This window comes from Amia ocellicauda, chromosome 3 (genome assembly GCF_036373705.1).
Source record: "Amia ocellicauda isolate fAmiCal2 chromosome 3, fAmiCal2.hap1, whole genome shotgun sequence".
NCBI lineage: Eukaryota > Metazoa > Chordata > Actinopteri > Amiiformes > Amiidae > Amia > Amia ocellicauda.
Genome location: NC_089852.1, coordinates 13,094,197 through 13,110,835, shown reverse-complemented (window position 1 = coordinate 13,110,835; position 16,639 = coordinate 13,094,197). Strand labels below are relative to the sequence as shown.

Below are 16,639 nucleotides of genomic sequence, written 5' to 3'. Positions count from 1 at the left end.
ACTTACTACACAGTTTTTATTTTAAACTGACATGTTATTCCTGACTAATATGCCCCCCCATGTACAATAAATATTTTATTTTAATATGATTTTCATGCTACATCAGAAACCTCTGTAGGCAAAGACCTGCATCTTGGATTAAGTGGGGGGCTAGAGCATCAAATCTTAACCATCAAAATTATTATTTATGTATTGTTTGCAATTTTATATAAAAACAAAACTGAATAAATGAGTGCAGGAACATAACGAATGCAAAATGCCTCCAAAGAGGTGTACTGCATGATACGATTAAGCAATTAATATCCTAGTGTGCTCTGTGGCATGTATACAAATGCTGAGCAGGCCCAGTTGACCTCGATTTTGGATCAATATGGCAAGAGGAAAGGATCTAAGTGACTTTAAAAGACGGGTCATGAGGGGGCACGAATGGCAGGAGCTTCAGTCACAGAGACACTCAACTGGCTCGTAAGTGGGTGATTGCATCTATGGCGACACCAAGAGAACGGTACAGGCCTGACTGCTTGACCCCTACAGTGAGGGGGTCTGGAGGCTCTGTTATGCTGTGGGGGGCATTTTCCTGGCATGGTTTGGGTCTCCTTAGAGGGAAGGGTCACTGCTAATTATTACAAAGTTATTGAGTGATCACCTTTAAACTATGGTGACACATTTCTGTCCTGATGGGAGTGGTCTCTTCCAGGATGACAGTGCCCCATCCACAGGGCACAAGAGCTCACTCAGTGGTTTGAGTATGAAATAGATGTGAATCATATGCTATTGCCTTCACAGTCACCATATTTCAACCCAATTAAACACCTATGGGAGATTTTGGACCAATGTGTTAGACAGCGCTCTCGACCATCAAAACATCAAACGAGGGAATATCTTTTGGAAGAATGGTGTTACATCCCTCCAGTAGAGTCCAGAGACTCATAGAATCTAGGCCAAGGTGCATTGAAGCTGGCGGCTTGTGGTGGCCCAGCACCTTACTGAGACTTTTTCATTTAATTTGTCACCCATCTGTGTATATGTATGTACAGTTAGGTCCATAAATGTTTGGACACTGACACAATTGTCCTCATTTTGGCTCTGTACAGAAACTAAGGAAACAATAAAGATAAATGCTTTAAGAGTAGACTTTCATCTTTAATTTGAGGGTAGTTGCATCCAAATTGGGTGAACGGTGTAGGAATTTCACCCATTTTTATATGTGGTCACCCCAATATTACGGGCTCAAAAGTATTTGGACAAACGCATAATCATGAATTAAATTGCAACCAAGTATCGAAACTCACAAATCATTTGCAGTCAATGACTGCCTGAAGTCTGGAAACCAGACATCACCAGATGCTGGGTTTCTTCCCTGATGATGCTCTGCCAAAAAAATTGGGATATAGTGTATGTGTGTGTATATAGATAGAATACTTTTTTTTTTTCTCCCCCCCTACAAACCCACCCCCTCTTTTATTTATTTTTTCCCCTCTCCTTCTCTTTCTGCTTCATCAGGGGTCTCTGGGGTCCTCTCCATTCCAGATCCAGAAGATTCAAACCTCCATCTCTTCCATGGCTTTCTTTGTTCAAAACCAGTTAAATGAGTCATTTGCAGCTTCTATAAACAAGAAGCTTTGTGATGGCAGCTTTGAGAGTCTTGTTTGCAGGTTTAAGACCATACAAGGCTGATACCTCAATTTGTGGTGCAGGCAGATTTTAACATCTGATGTCATGTTATTGAACGCAGTGTTTAAGGATTTCAAGGACAGAAGTCAATTGCAAGATTTGAATAATCTCTGATCAGAATTTAGAGAGGTAGCTTTTGAATCTGATTCACAACAAGGCCTTAGGGAAATAAAATCAATATTTTTAAAAACGAATCTCCCATCTTCGGCAAAGACTTGCACTGATCCAAAGTACAAAAGACTTAACATTTTAAGAGAAACCACTATTTTTCTATAAAATTTGTATTTAAAAATTGAACTTGCCTATCTAGGCTATTTTATTTAATTTTAACATCAATCAGTTTAATCTCAAATTCCACAGTGTTTTAGAACACTGACTTTACATTCATATTTTGAGTTTTTCGTCTCAACACCCCTTGTGTTTTATCTGTAGCCCTCTTACCGTCACTGTCCTGTTGTCGATGCATTAGGAATATTTCCCCCAGATTTCTTAAATTGAAGGTCAGGATGTGTCGGCTTGCATAGTCTCTCGGGGACAGTTTAAGCACAGGGTAACATGCCAACTTGATGTCTTTGCTAAGGTTTCTCCTAAGCTGTTAGACGGAGAAATCTATACTTACTTCCCAAGAATATCACGCGCATTACTTCAGGACAAGGACTGACCGCTGCTCCCAGCCTGGTACTGTAAAACCCCTTGCAGAAGTGCAGTGCCAGCAGTCATGAAAACGGCCATGTTTTAGATTTTTTTACAATGGGAGGAAGTGTAAAGCTAACAGCGGTTTGCAACACCAAGCAGATGAACCTGTTTTATTTTTTTATTTTTTTTCCCTCTGTCCTTTATTCAAACGAGGTGCCTTTTGGTTCTTTTGTCACTGCCTCTGTCCACTCAGCTTCATAGACCCGATCGCTGTCTGACAGGCCACAGCTCCAGTGCTCTGTTGGGAATCCTCCTGCTTGGCTTTGACGTAATTGTTTTCTGTTTGTTTTTGATCTTTTGGCGTTGGAATGTCCACCAACCAGTCGTACCTCTGTACAGTGGAGACGGCCCTGTAATGAAGTTCACCGGCAACATCGTGTCTCAAGCCTCTTTTCTATTCTCGTTTTAGCTTGTGTTCAAACTAGAATTGGTTTTGGTCTGAAGTTTGGTCCTTGAATCAGGTTTACTAAAGAAGCACCCATCTTCTCAAGGGGCCTGACTGGGTAAGCGTGAAATCGGGTAACCTAACGTTGTTGTTTGACCAGGTTTTTTTTTTTTTTTTTTTTTTTTTCTCTCCTGGTTTCTCTTTTAGGTATGAAGTGTTTAGTAATGTGTTTGACAGGGATATTATTATCACGGGTGACTTACAACATAAGCGCAATACAATGTGCAAGAATACAGTTAAGTATAAGGCATCAAACATTACAAATCAAATTTACATTATACAAAGCAATTCAAAGTATAATGCATTTTACAACTTTCAATTTACACAGCTCAGCTCAATATATTGAGCTTGTGCCTATTCATTGTTTCACTCCATAGTAGTGTTCCTCCCATGGAAAAAAATCTTGTGCTCTTTGTATTGTGGTTCCTATGTATAGCAAAGGCATATCAATGGCAGAGCTGCTGTGACCAGAGGGCACAGGCTAGGCTTCAGTGTGGATGGAAACAGGGAGGGGCTATCCAAGACATGTCTGTTTTAGCTTTAGAACAGCCTAGTCCCCCAGTGATGTACATCAAAGCAAATTCCGGAGTACCAAAGCTTCTCTTAATGCCTGTAGATGTGTTTTTCAGAAAAGGTGGTAGAGCTCACTGTAGTGTTTAGGGCTCAGTGGGTTCAATCCCAGATGGGGGACACTGCCCTTGAGCAAGGTAGTTTTCCTATTTTGCTCCAGTAAAAGTCAGTCTTGGATTCAAGGTCACGGCCGGGACCCAAAAGGCCAAGGTTGAGGCCAAGGCCGGGAGCCTTTTAGGGCAAGCTGGTCAAGGTCAACGATAAAACATTTTAAAGGTAAAGGCCACAGTCATGCGGTTTATCAATTGGGTTAGATGTAGACAGAATTGATCAATTATGCTACTGATGTTTGTTTAACATTTGTCCAAGAGGGGTTTGGATAGCATTCTATTCTATTTCTAAAAATCTTCTCGTGATCGACTGGCAAGCAATCCGCGATCAACGTGTTGGGCACCCCTGATATAGACATTTGATCAGAACCACACTGCTCACAAGATAAATTGCACTTTACATAGTTGCACTCTGAGAAAAGCTCGTCTCCCATTCTTGCTCTGGATGCTCTCATTTAAGCTATAGTTAGAATGCTAGCATTTGTTGTAGCACTATAAAAAATGAAAATAGCTAATCAATGCAAAATATTGGGTAAATTCCTAACAATACTTTAGATTACTTAAAAAAAAAAAATATATATATATAAAATAATAATCTAATAAGAGTAATATAATTAGTATTTGACATTTTTATTCCCATTTCTCTTATAAATAAATAATAATTAATAATAATTAATTATTAATAATAATTGCATTTAATTGGACTATCCAAATTCAACAATATTGAATTATCAATTATTTATCCAATATTCTAATATTTTGCACACCAATTTAAATAAATTACATTGGCTTTGTATTAGATTAACGATACTTGCATTGCAATATAACATTTATTATCAGGAAATTGAATCGTATTGTTACCTATTATTAGTAGTACTGTAGTTGTAATTCTGACACTTGCTCTTACTAGCACTAAAGTTATTGTTTATTGTAATGTATTTCATACCTTGCAATTATTTTATTCTTTATGTATATTTTGTATTTAATTACCTTGTCCAGGGTGACTTACAATCTGTTTAGAAATATTCATTATTACGTTAACGATACTTTTATAAAGGAAACAGCTCTGTTGCGACTATCGGATTAGATATATACATTATAATTCGGAATACAAAATTATTAGACTTGCATAATTATGAACAGAATACCAAATGCACAATAGATGTCTTGTTTTGTTTCAACTATATGTATCTATAAACATTTTAGTAGGCTATACATTATGTTGAATTAACACTAGAACCGCCAACATTTCGTGCTACATACAACCACCGCACCCGCATGTGCGGCTCCTTTATAAAACAGCTGTGATGTAAATGAAAAAGTTGAATAACAACATGTAATAGTTTTACATATGAACATTACACATTTTCACAGCAGAAACAATGCATTTACATTGCTTTTTTTATGAGCACATAGGCTACATAAACATGAAAAAAACAAACAATTAAATAAACTTCACACAAACTGTGTCAACTGGTGTATATATCGTTATGCACATATCTTAGACGTGTATGACTATGTACGTGAAGGCGCTTTGAAATGGCTCCATCTGTTATAGTTGCGTATCAATGCAGAAAACTAGCTTTTCCACACTACAGTGCCCTACACTAATTCAAAAATAATTTAGCATTCATGATCAAACAGCTGACTGACCATGACATTGATCCAGAGATCTGGGTTTGCAACGTGATCAACATTGAATTCCACAGGAAAGTCAGAAACTTGCTGAGCTAGTCAGGACAGCCAGACGAGACCTATATCAGAAAAACGCATGTTTCAGCAATCAACAAGATTAACTTTCAAAATAACTAATTTTATTACATAGCCCTGATTGTTGGCTGTATTATATTCAGTATAGACCACATAAACTGGAAGTCTGACAGTTGAAGAATGTATAACTTAATTTTAGGGGTTTACAACTTAAACGCCTTATATACAAAGAGTTGCACAAAAAGTGTCTATGGCAGTTCTAGTGTTTAAAAAAAAAAAAAAAAAAAATTCTGAAAGACTTTTCCAATTTATTTTCAGAAATATCAGATATTTAAATGATTTACATGTGAGCAATTTTAAACACCAAGTCCTCGGAGTGAGGCCACACCCTCGAGGTCAAGGCCATGCATGAAACCTGGAAAACTGTTCTCGAGCCAGCCTTAGCATGTCTGCTAAGAAATGTGCTGGAGAAGTTAATTATAGACAGTTTCGTCTTCTCACTGCAGGGGAAGGTAAGAGAAACCTCATCAGGCATTTTACTGCTCTGTGAAAAGACTCAAATATGCAGCAGAACATGCAGAGAGAGAGGAGAAGAGGTCACCAGAGTGAATTATGAAAACAACTGAAGAATCGGGGAGATGGGATGGGGTGAGATGGCAGAGGATCAGTGTTCGCAGCCAACACTAGTTTAGTGGAGATGCTACAGAAGCACAGGGCTGCATTTCCACCTCTGGACTATCTTATCAGAACAGACAGGAATCTTCAAAACATCCCAACTAGTGTGCCGTCTGCTAGAAAATCATTTTAATCCATCACACGGTGCCAGCTGGAAATATGCCGATTTAGCATAAGTTTTTATTTAATGTAGTATTCCTCTTTAAATGCATTTTTTGCCCTGATGAAGTACGCAGGGAAATGTCCTTTAAACATTTCCTAACTGGGAGGAAGCTCGAAGAACATAGAATCAAAATCTGGACTTTAAAAGTGTTGGTGTGGGTTTGGGGAGGGGGGATGGATCTGTGATGGTGTACTTTTAAGTTTACTTTTTAATGTCACCTATCATTTATCATATGGTTTGTTAGGTGTAGCAATTGTCACAGACTGAATGCTAAATACATGCATGGCTCCTTGTTTAAAAGTATTGAATGCAAAGGTACAATATTAGTTCCTCTTCATTGTTACCATATAGTGTGGTGGCTAAGAAAAAAGGAATTGATGGCTTTAAGTGAGGTGTAGATTTGCCAACTAGAGCATCAGTGACTCCAGGCGTGCTCGGTGAAGGGTTTTGCTTGTATGACAAAGCATCTTGCATAACACATGACTTTTAAGATTGAGCCTTAGCCGTGCTGTAAAAGAGAATGAAAAATAGCTTTTGAATGAAAATTCCTTTGACCAGAGTCTGGGGCAAGTGCCATTTTATTTTTTTCTCTGCTGACTTGTGCTTCTTTTGTTGAGCCACTGAGATAATCACAGCACAAAGCTTAAGGCAGGTTTCCCTGGGGAGGTTTCTCATGTCATCTTTTTTTTTTTTTTTTTATTTAATATATATATATATACACACACTCACCTAAAGGATTATTAGGAACACCATACTAATACTGTGTTTGACCCCCTTTTGCCTTCAGAACTGCCTTAATTCTACGTGGCATTGATTCAACAAGGTGCTGAAAGCATTCTTTAGAAATGTTGGCCCATATTGATAGGATAGCATCTTGCAGTTGATGGAGATTTGTGGGATGCACATCCAGGGCACGAAGCTCCCGTTCCACCACATCCCAAAGATGCTCTATTGGGTTGAGATCTGGTGACTGTGGGGGCCAGTTTAGTACAGTGAACTCATTGTCATGTTCAAGAAACCAATTTGAAATGATTCCACCTTTGTGACATGGTGCATTATCCTGCTGGAAGTAGCCATCAGAGGATGGGTACATGGTGGTCATAAAGGGATGGACATGGTCAGAAACAATGCTCAGGTAGGCCGTGGCATTTAAATGATGCCCAATTGGCACTAAGGGGCCTAAAGTGTGCCAAGAAAACATCCCCCACACCACTACACCACCACCACCAGCCTGCACAGTGGTAACAAGGCATGATGGATCCATGTTCTCATTCTGTTTACGCCAAATTCTGACTCTACCATCTGAATGTCTCAACAGAAAATCGAGACTCATCAGACCAGGCAACATTTTTCCAGTCTTCAACTGTCCAATTTTGGCGAGCTTGTGCAAATTGTAGCCTCTTTTTCCTATTTGTAGTGGAGATGAGTGGTACCCGGTGGGGTCTTCTGCTGTTGTAGCCCATCCGCCTCAAGGTTGTACGTGTTGTGGCTTCACAAATGCTTTGCTGCATACCTCGGTTGTAACGAGTGGTTATTTCAGTCAAAGTTGCTCTTCTATCAGCTTGAATCAGTCGGCCCATTCTCCTCTGACCTCTAGCATCAACAAGGCATTTTCGCCCACAGGACTGCCGCATACTGGATGTTTTTCCCTTTTCACACCATTCTTTGTAAACCCTAGAAATGGTTGTGCGTGAAAATCCCAGTAACTGAGTAGATTGTGAAATACTCAGACCGGCCCGTCTGGCACCAACAACCATGCCACGCTCAAAATTGCTTAAATCACCTTTCTTTCCCATTCAGACATTCAGTTTGGAGTTCAGGAGATTGTCTTGACCAGGACCACACCCCTAAATGCATTGAAGCAACTGCCATGTGATTGGTTGGTTAGATAATTGCATTAATGAGAAATTGAACAGGTGTTCCTAATAATCCTTTAGGTGAGTGTATATATATATAATATATATGAGCAAATGGGATGAAAGTCATTTTATGAATTATGTGCACTGAGCAAAGTATTCAGGAGTCGACTGTGGAGTGGAGAAGTGTACATCAGTGTGTCTAAAACACTAGAATCAATTTGTCATTACAGCAGTCCAGTCTGTGCAATGCTAACGTGTGCATTCCTGAGAATATGATCATATTATATGTAGGCTGAGTTTAATGCTGTTGACCGATTCCTGATGACGAGCAGTCAATATACACTCATCTAAAGGATTATTAGGAACACCTGTTCAATTTCTCATTAATGCAATTATCTAACCAACCAATCACATGGCAGTTGCTTCAATGCATTTAGGGGTGTGGTCCTGGTCAAGACAATCTCCTGAACTCCAAACTGAATGTCTGAATGGGAAAGAAAGGTGATTTAAGCAATTTTGAGCGTGGCATGGTTGTTGGTGCCAGACGGGCCGGTCTGAGTATTTCACAATCTGCTCAGTTACTGGGATTTTCACGCACAACCATTTCTAGGGTTTCCAAAGAATGGTGTGAAAAGGGAAAAACATCCAGTATGCGGCAGTCCTGTGGGCGAAAATGCCTTGTTGATGCTAGAAGTCAGAGGAGAATGGGCCGACTGATTCAAGCTGATAGAAGAGCAACTTTGACTGAAATAACCACTCGTTACAACCGAGGTATGCAGCAAAGCATCTGTGAAGCCACAACACGTACAACCTTGAGGCGGATGGGCTACAACAGCAGAAGACCCCACCGGGTACCACTCATCTCCACTACAAATAGGAAAAAGAGGCTACAATTTGCACAAGCTCACCAAAATTGGACAGTTGAAGTCTGGAAAAATGTTGCCTGGTCTGATGAGTCTCGATTTCTGTGGAGACATTCAGATGGTAGAGTCAGAATTTGGCGTAAACAGAATGAGAACATGGATCCATCATGCCTTGTTACCACTGTGCAGGCTGGTGGTGGTGGTGTAATGGTGTGGGGGATGTTTTCTTGGCACACTTTAGGCCCCTTAGTGCCAATTGGGCATCGTTTAAATGCCACGGCCTACCTGAGCATTGTTTCTGACCATGTCCATCCCTTTATGACCACCATGTACCCATCCTCTGATGGCTACTTCCAGCAGGATAATGCACCATGTCACAAAGGTCGAATCATTTCAAATTGGTTTCTTGAACATGACAATGAGTTCACTGTACTAAACTGGCCCCCACAGTCACCAGATCTCAACCCAATAGAGCATCTTTGGGATGTGGTGGAACGGGAGCTTCGTGCCCTGGATGTGCATCCCACAAATCTCCATCAACTGCAAGATGCTATCCTATCAATATGGGCCAACATTTCTAAAGAATGCTTTCAGCACCTTGTTGAATCAATGCCACGTAGAATTAAGGCAGTTCTGAAGGCGAAAGGGGGTCAAACACAGTATTAGTATGGTGTTCCTAATAATCCTTTAGGTGAGTGTATATAGTCAAAGTTAATTGTTATGAAAACAAATGGGTAAATGAACAGAGCTACATTCACTTTTCACTTTTCTGTTTTTGAAGACTGGCTACTTCAGTGTGCAGGAGCTCTGGCCCTTGCTGCGACCACACCTATTCAAAACAAACCCTTTAAAAGGCAAACTCTGTACTGTGCGTCTATCTTAGTTAAATATTTACAGAGGTGAATATGAAACTACCGTGTTTTTTTTTTTTTTTTTTTTTTTTTTTTCCTTCTCTTAATACGCTGTCCTTCCAAAACAATGTAAGCAGAACGGCTACTTTTTCCTTTCACTTGTGAATCTTAAATAATAAATCTGACTGAATCCTTTTCTTTTCCATGTTTTCCAGTGTCATTCAAGCGCCGTTACCGCTTCCTGTAGATAAGGTAAGTGAATGGCTGGGCATTTGTTTGTTTCAGGATTCTGAGCGTGTGCGGTGCTTGGAGCTGTCAAATGGGCAAACTGAGGATAGACAAGCTCGGAAGACTAGAGACGAATGCCTCACTTACACATGCTTGCTGGATTTTTCTCATTACGGCAGAAAAATTTGATATCCTCCTGACCTTTGTTTAGAAAGCTTTTGTGAACTTTTGACTTGAACACGCGCTCACATGCTGTTCCTATCACGACCTTTGAAGCTTTTTTTTTTTTTTTTTTTTTTCTGAAATGGGGCTTGTTCACTATTAAAAAAGTAAATCTAATGATACCGTTAAACCAAAAACCCAGAATGGACTGTGCCACCACTTGCATAGTATGCAGAGATTTTCCTGGATCATGACCATCAATGCTTACGGTGATATTTTTGTTGTATGCTAATGTGATTGTTTGACCTCTACTAAAATGCCCTTTCAACCTGAGAGCAGAGCCCTGTGGTTCACGCAGTGTGACTGAAAGCATTTCTGAGTCCTGACGTGCATCCCATGAGGTGAATGGGCAGAATTGGGAAAAGGGACTAATGTTTGACTTCGCTGTACAAACTGAGGGGGAATTATGTAATAGTGGTGTGGTCATCTATGGAAAGGAATGTAGCATTCCTTAAGATCAAGGTCATGCCTACACCCTGTTCAATACATTGTGAACAGCTGTCTTTTGGCACTGGCCTGCTGTCTTTCTACTTCCTTGTGTAACCGGATACGTGTGTGCTAGCTAGTGTTACTCCTACAAGGGTTTACAGCAGAATGCTATAGTGTCACACAGATTTACATAAGCCCCACATTGTAAATAAAACATGACCGAGGTTAAAACTGCACGAGACGGAAAGCTAGGGCAGATAACTGAACCGGGTACTGTGCTGTGCTCCCTGCTGAGGAGCGATTAGTGTGCTGTTCAGTATTGCCTGGTTTCGCTCATTATATTCTCAGCACTGGCTCTACTATGCCACCTGATGACAACTTCTCAAAGGGCTGAAACTGACTAACATGAACAATTTATGTTTCTGCTTTGATATGAACTTGAGCAAGCCCGGCAAATTCATAGTGGTTTCCAGCAGCATTGCAGAAAGAGTCTGCCAGCTTTTCCAACTTCTGTTTGATCTCATCATCCAGCAAAAGAGAGAATTAGACTTTTTTTTATTTTTTATAAATCATGTAATGCAAATGACTTGTTGCAGATGCAGAATTGGAGGAACTCTTAGCAGAACAGTTAATCACATCAGAGATGCACTGCAACAAAACACCTGCAGCCCCCTGGTCCTGTCACCATATCCAATCGTTGTTTTGAAGTAGACCAGACTTTTGAAAATAGAACTGAAGGGAGATGATCTTGGTAAATTTCAGAGTCCTCCAGTATAGTTTTGAACGGTCTTCAGCAGTATCAATGTATCTGCAGGTCTGCATTTTCAACAGGCAATCAAAATAAATAGCCTGTTGTATTGCTTTATGTGAGCTATGGTACTCAGAGCAGTCTGAATGTGAATGGCATCCTACTGTCTGTGGTAGGATTGTCATATGGGCTGGCTGCCGTACATATTTGAGCACCAGGTGTAAAAATAATTACTGGAGGCACTGTAAGGAGTGCTGAAAGAACAAGCTGCAAAAAATGTCAAACCAAAAATGTGTTTAAAACAAAATAATGAGTACAAAGTACAGTGGCTCAAGTAAGTATCCAACTCCTTTAATAGCAGTGAGGTGTGAAGGTGGTTGTTCTCTATTCCCCTCAATCTTTAACTTTTAATTCTGTAGCGTCACGGTTTCTCTTAGATAGTTCAATTGCACGAAAAAACAAATCTGTCCTTAAATGACTAAGAGATATGGACTTTTCATAATTTGCATAATTAAGATTGCACCAAGTGTGCAGCACAAAGCACGATTGCAATTTACATAGTCTAGCGAGACCACTATTTCCATATTTTCTTACCTGTCAATACAAATTTACTAATCTTATGTAAACTTGATTACATTTTTAATTTCACTGTATACTTAATTTTTCTTCAGCTATCAAAGCAAATGTTCTGGAAGAGTGAGCAAGACTGCCAGCGAGTGAGTGTTAGCTCTCCAGTGACCAGCGACTAACCAGGAAATTTAGTGTCATTGAAATGGATTGGGGAAAGCTCGCTTTGTCTCGTCACACTGCCAAGCCTTTCTGTCTACGGTTAGGTGCAGGGTATTCGCTTGAAGGGAGAGAGATTCTGAGTCTGGTGTGGCGGTGGGTGGAATCTGTGCTGAAGTAACCATGTTTGACAGCTATTTCCTTTGGCTCTGCAGGTTGCTGCTAATACTCCCAGTATGTATTCTCAGGAACTGTTTCAGCTGTCTCAGTATCTGCAGGTATGGCGCAATATTGACCTCTACTGTTTAGCTGCAGAAAGACCAGCCATTTATGGGTTTATTTGTTTTGTTTTTTCTGTACATGTTTTGTTTCAATTTTAACCTGGTTTTCATTGATATTTCCTTTGTCGTTAACCGTAAATTTGTTAGTAAGTTTCTAAATTTTTTCTTGTATTGTAATGTGTCTATGTAGTTTCTTGATATCATTGATGTTTTATAACCAAATGTGCTTATAGACCAAGATACTGAGTACTACATTGATTATGACATTAAAATAGTTGGATATGAAAATGATCTTGGCTTGATCTTTCACACGAGCCTTATGGACCAATATGTACCTTTTGATAACCCCAGACACCTCAGCATTGCTAGGTACATTACACGCAGTGAGCAGAGATTTGTTAGCCTGTGTAGGGGTTTATTTGAATACCTCTTCACCACACCAAAAATCAATCGAGTCGTACACGAATCTGAATGGATCCCTAAATAGTAAGCATCAGGTTTATATTTGCGCAGGCCTTGTCATCGTGAAAGTGTTTCTTGATTCGCAGTGATTAATTTATATGAAGATTAAATGAGCGCTTGATTTGTGCTAGGAGGCCTTACACCGGGAACAGATGCTGGAGCAGAAGCTGGCAACCCTGCAGCGATTGCTGGCAAGCACACAGGAGGCCTCCGAGAGTAGCTGGCAGGTACCGCACCGAGTGGCGACGTTGCTTTACTCACACTTCGCTGTGGAGATGCTTCTCACTGTTGCTTGAAGTTTATTGCATTTATAGAAATGCTGTAAGATCTGTTAGCCTTTAAGCCTGTGTCTGGGAGCCACAGTTAATTAAGAGCTGATGCGGCAACCTGGAAATGAGACTTGCAATTGCGACACATTTTACAGTGTTTACATTCTATGAATGCTCTTTTTGTCGCCCTCATGGCTTTGACTTTTGTATCGTTACTCAGAGGTAATTTATAATGAAAATACACACAGTGATTAGATTGTTACTTTGATTTTTATATATTTTTCTCTTCACAGAAAACTCACTCTACATGCCTGCCTCCCTAGACAATATATATGCATTGCCGTGTATGTTTTGTTAGGTTGGAATACTATTTCCATGTACCTAAAGATATTCTGTCTCAAAAACAAAGATCTCCATAGTGGATACTTATTGGGTAACTTCTGTGTCTTGCAGGCTTTAATAGATGAAGACAGACTCCTCTCAAGGCTAGAGGTCATGGGTAACCAGTTGCAAGCATATTCAAAAGTAAGTTTCACTTTTGTTTATAAATTTGTTTATACAAGCACAGCTTGTCTAATATACAATGATCTATTGATCAGAGCGTACTTTGGCACCTCATCAGAAGGGTTTTTTATAGTTATCACCTAATGGTGGCTGGGTGACTTACCTAACATATCAGATATAAGGAAAGAATCAGAGACTCCGCTTATACTCCCCCAGTTGGCAGTGTGCTGTCATGTTTGGTAACTCACTGGTTTAGGGCTTTTATCTATAGCTTTAACATTTGAAGCGCCGACATTTCAAGCGCCATAGCTGGTCATTGTAACCGATAGCTGTTTAACAGTAGCAATATGATAAAATCAAAGGCAAACCATCGTATAAAACTCAAGTTTTATTCATGAACTTCAAATCCAACATTTACATAGCACGAATGTAGTATTTAAATTGAAATGATCATAAAACATTAATATTATTGCTATAAATAACCCTTTTTTTCTGAAGGTACACACTGCAGTCAAAACATGAATAACTATATAGCCTGCAAAAAGCTCAAAAATGGCATACAATAAGGGAATGAAAATAGTGTAAATGTAAGTATTGGAATAATGCTCAAAAGCAATATTTTATAGTTCAAAAATAACTATTGCATTTATGAAAACATAATTGTACACCAAAGTAAACTTTGATTTCAACATATACAGCTTTTATTCACTAGCTTTGTATTTCAAGAAGCAATTTACTATATATAGCCTGCATACCTGACAGCTCGTACAGTCCACACAGTACATGCATTTTCAAACCGCGCTCTCTTCAATCTCCGTTTCGAATCCATGTTTATTTGCGGGTAATCACTGTATCAGCTCAATCTCACTACAGCTGTAAGAAAATGCCTGTAATGCTGTACAATGCATGTGTTTCTCAAGCACATGAAAGACTGTAGACAGGTAGAATTGTATTGTAAAGGGAAGGCAGGATTATGCGTTATATTTGAGTTATGTATTTAAATGACCGGTCACAATAACCAGATTTTGGCTATTCTAGGTAAATGTGTTTAACTTATTTTATTTTTTGCGTTTATGCAGCTAAAATGCAGTAGGCATGTTTAATACATATAGTTAGGAAAAGTCACGAACGGGTATGCGCAGTGTATTTAGGAACACAAAGTAATTCAAATTTTAATAACCAAATCGCTCAAATTGACCGTCTCGGCGCTTCTAGTCTTAAGGACGTCTCCTGACAACACTACTCTGTCCTTGAATCTGTTCACAGACTTCATACTTTGTGAAATGTGTTCAGTGCTGTCAAATATATATTCAAAAAAAAAAAAACATAGGTGGCTGGAACCCAAGAGCTGTCATTACTTTGAGCAATACTGAAAAAATCATACTCTGCTTTTGAATGAAAGATCCCCAGCAAAGTCTGGTAGATTGTGTAGTAAGGAGAAAACAGGCATGTTTTGCATTTGTTTAGTCACCCGATCGAAAGTGTTTTTTTTGCCAAAACAAACGTAGCTCTAACTTTCATATGACCTGACTTCTGTCTTATCCAAAATGATAGGCTAAATGTGGGAAAACAGCAATGCCATTTAAACAAGCCCCAAAACAGTTTTGCACCAAAACTGCACCCTAGAAAGCAGTCACTGTCTTTTTCCAGAACCAAACGGAAGACGGGATACGGAAAGAGCTGATCGCCTTACAGGAAGACAAACACAACTACGAGACAACAGCCAAAGAGTCCCTGAGGCGGGTTCTTCAGGAGAAAATCGAGGTGGTCAGGAAGCTGTCTGAAGTGGAGGTATGAATGATCAGCACCCCAGCTATCCCTGTTCTGCCCAGTACTTTCAGGGCTGCTTTCCTAGTGTAGTAATTAACGCAGAGCTTCTGGAAATCTCAAACCAAAGACAGCGTGTCAGAGCCCAAACAGCGTGTCAGTGATTATAATTTTAAGCATTTTTCTTACACACACACATACAGCTCTGGGGGGGGGGAAATAAATAAATAAATAGAGACCACTGCACAATTATCAGTTTCTCTGGTTTTACTATTTATTTATTGTTTGGGAAAATTAACATTTGTTTTATTCTATAAACTACTGACAACATTTCTCCCAAATTAAAATATGAATGGAATGGAATGGCTGCCATATATACGTGTGTATATATATATATATATATGTGTGTGTGTGTGTGTGTGTCAGCCATAAGATTATGACCACCTGCCTAATATTGTGTAGATCCCCTTTTGCTGCTAAAACAGCCCTGACCCGTTGAGGCTTGGACTCCACTAGACCTCTGAAGGTGTGCTGTGGTATCTGGCACCAAGACGTTAGCAGCAGATCCTTTAAGTCCTGTAAGTTGCGAGGTGGGGCCTCCATGGATCGGACTTGTTTGTCCAGCACATCCCACAGATGATCGATTGGATTGAGATCTGGGGAATTTGGAGTCCAAGACAACCCCTTGAACTCGTGATTCATCAGACCAGGCCACCTTCTTCCATTGCTCCATGGTCCTGTTCTGATGCTCACGTGCCCATTGTAGGCGCTTTCGGCAGTGGACAGGTCAGCATGGGCACCCTGACTGGTCTGCGGCTACGCAGCCCCATACGCAACAAACTGCGATGCGCTTTGTGTTCTGACACCTTTCTATCAGAACCAGCATTAACTTTTTCAGCAATTTGAGCTACAGTAGCTCCCCACGTGCATCAGTGAGCCTTGGCCGCCCACGACCCTGTCGCCGGTTCACCGCTTTTCCTTCCTTGGACCACTTTTGATAGACACCCCATAAGAGCTGCAGTTTTGGAGATGCTCTGACCCAGTGGTCTAGCCATCACAATGTGGCCCTTGTCAAAGTCGCTCAGATCCTTACGCTTGCCCATTTTTCCTGCTTCTAACGCATCAACTTTGAGGACAAAATGTTCACTTGCTGCCTAATATATCCCACTCACTGACAGGTGCCATGATAACAAGATTATCAGTGTTACTCACTTCACCTGTCAGCGGTCATAATGTTATGGCTGATGTGTGTGTGTGTGTGTGTGTGTATATATATAATGAAAAGAAAAATGGTTAATTATAATTTAATGACAAGTTTTGGGATCACCACAATAATAATGTGATGTTGAGCTGCTGCGACTCTAGTGCAGAATAACTTGTTGCAGAA

At 39.9% G+C, this 16,639-nt stretch overlaps 1 protein-coding gene across 12 annotated transcripts in view; it reads left to right on the top strand.

Moving 5' to 3' along the window:
* slmapa (sarcolemma associated protein a) overlaps positions 1–16,639 on the top strand; it is an 86,365-nt gene that overhangs the window by 36,309 nt on the left and 33,417 nt on the right. For 11 of the 12 annotated variants that reach the window (XM_066698242.1, XM_066698240.1, XM_066698239.1 and 8 more), the window contains exons 4-8: positions 9,832–9,868; positions 12,185–12,247; positions 12,844–12,939; positions 13,435–13,506; positions 15,136–15,276. In XM_066698242.1, coding sequence (XP_066554339.1) covers positions 9,832–9,868; positions 12,185–12,247; positions 12,844–12,939; positions 13,435–13,506; positions 15,136–15,276 — 409 coding nt within the window. Of the gene's footprint in view, positions 1–9,728; positions 9,746–9,831; positions 9,869–12,184; positions 12,248–12,843; positions 12,940–13,434; positions 13,507–15,135; positions 15,277–16,639 lie in introns of those variants that run through there. The other variant, XM_066698244.1, reaches the window with a different exon arrangement.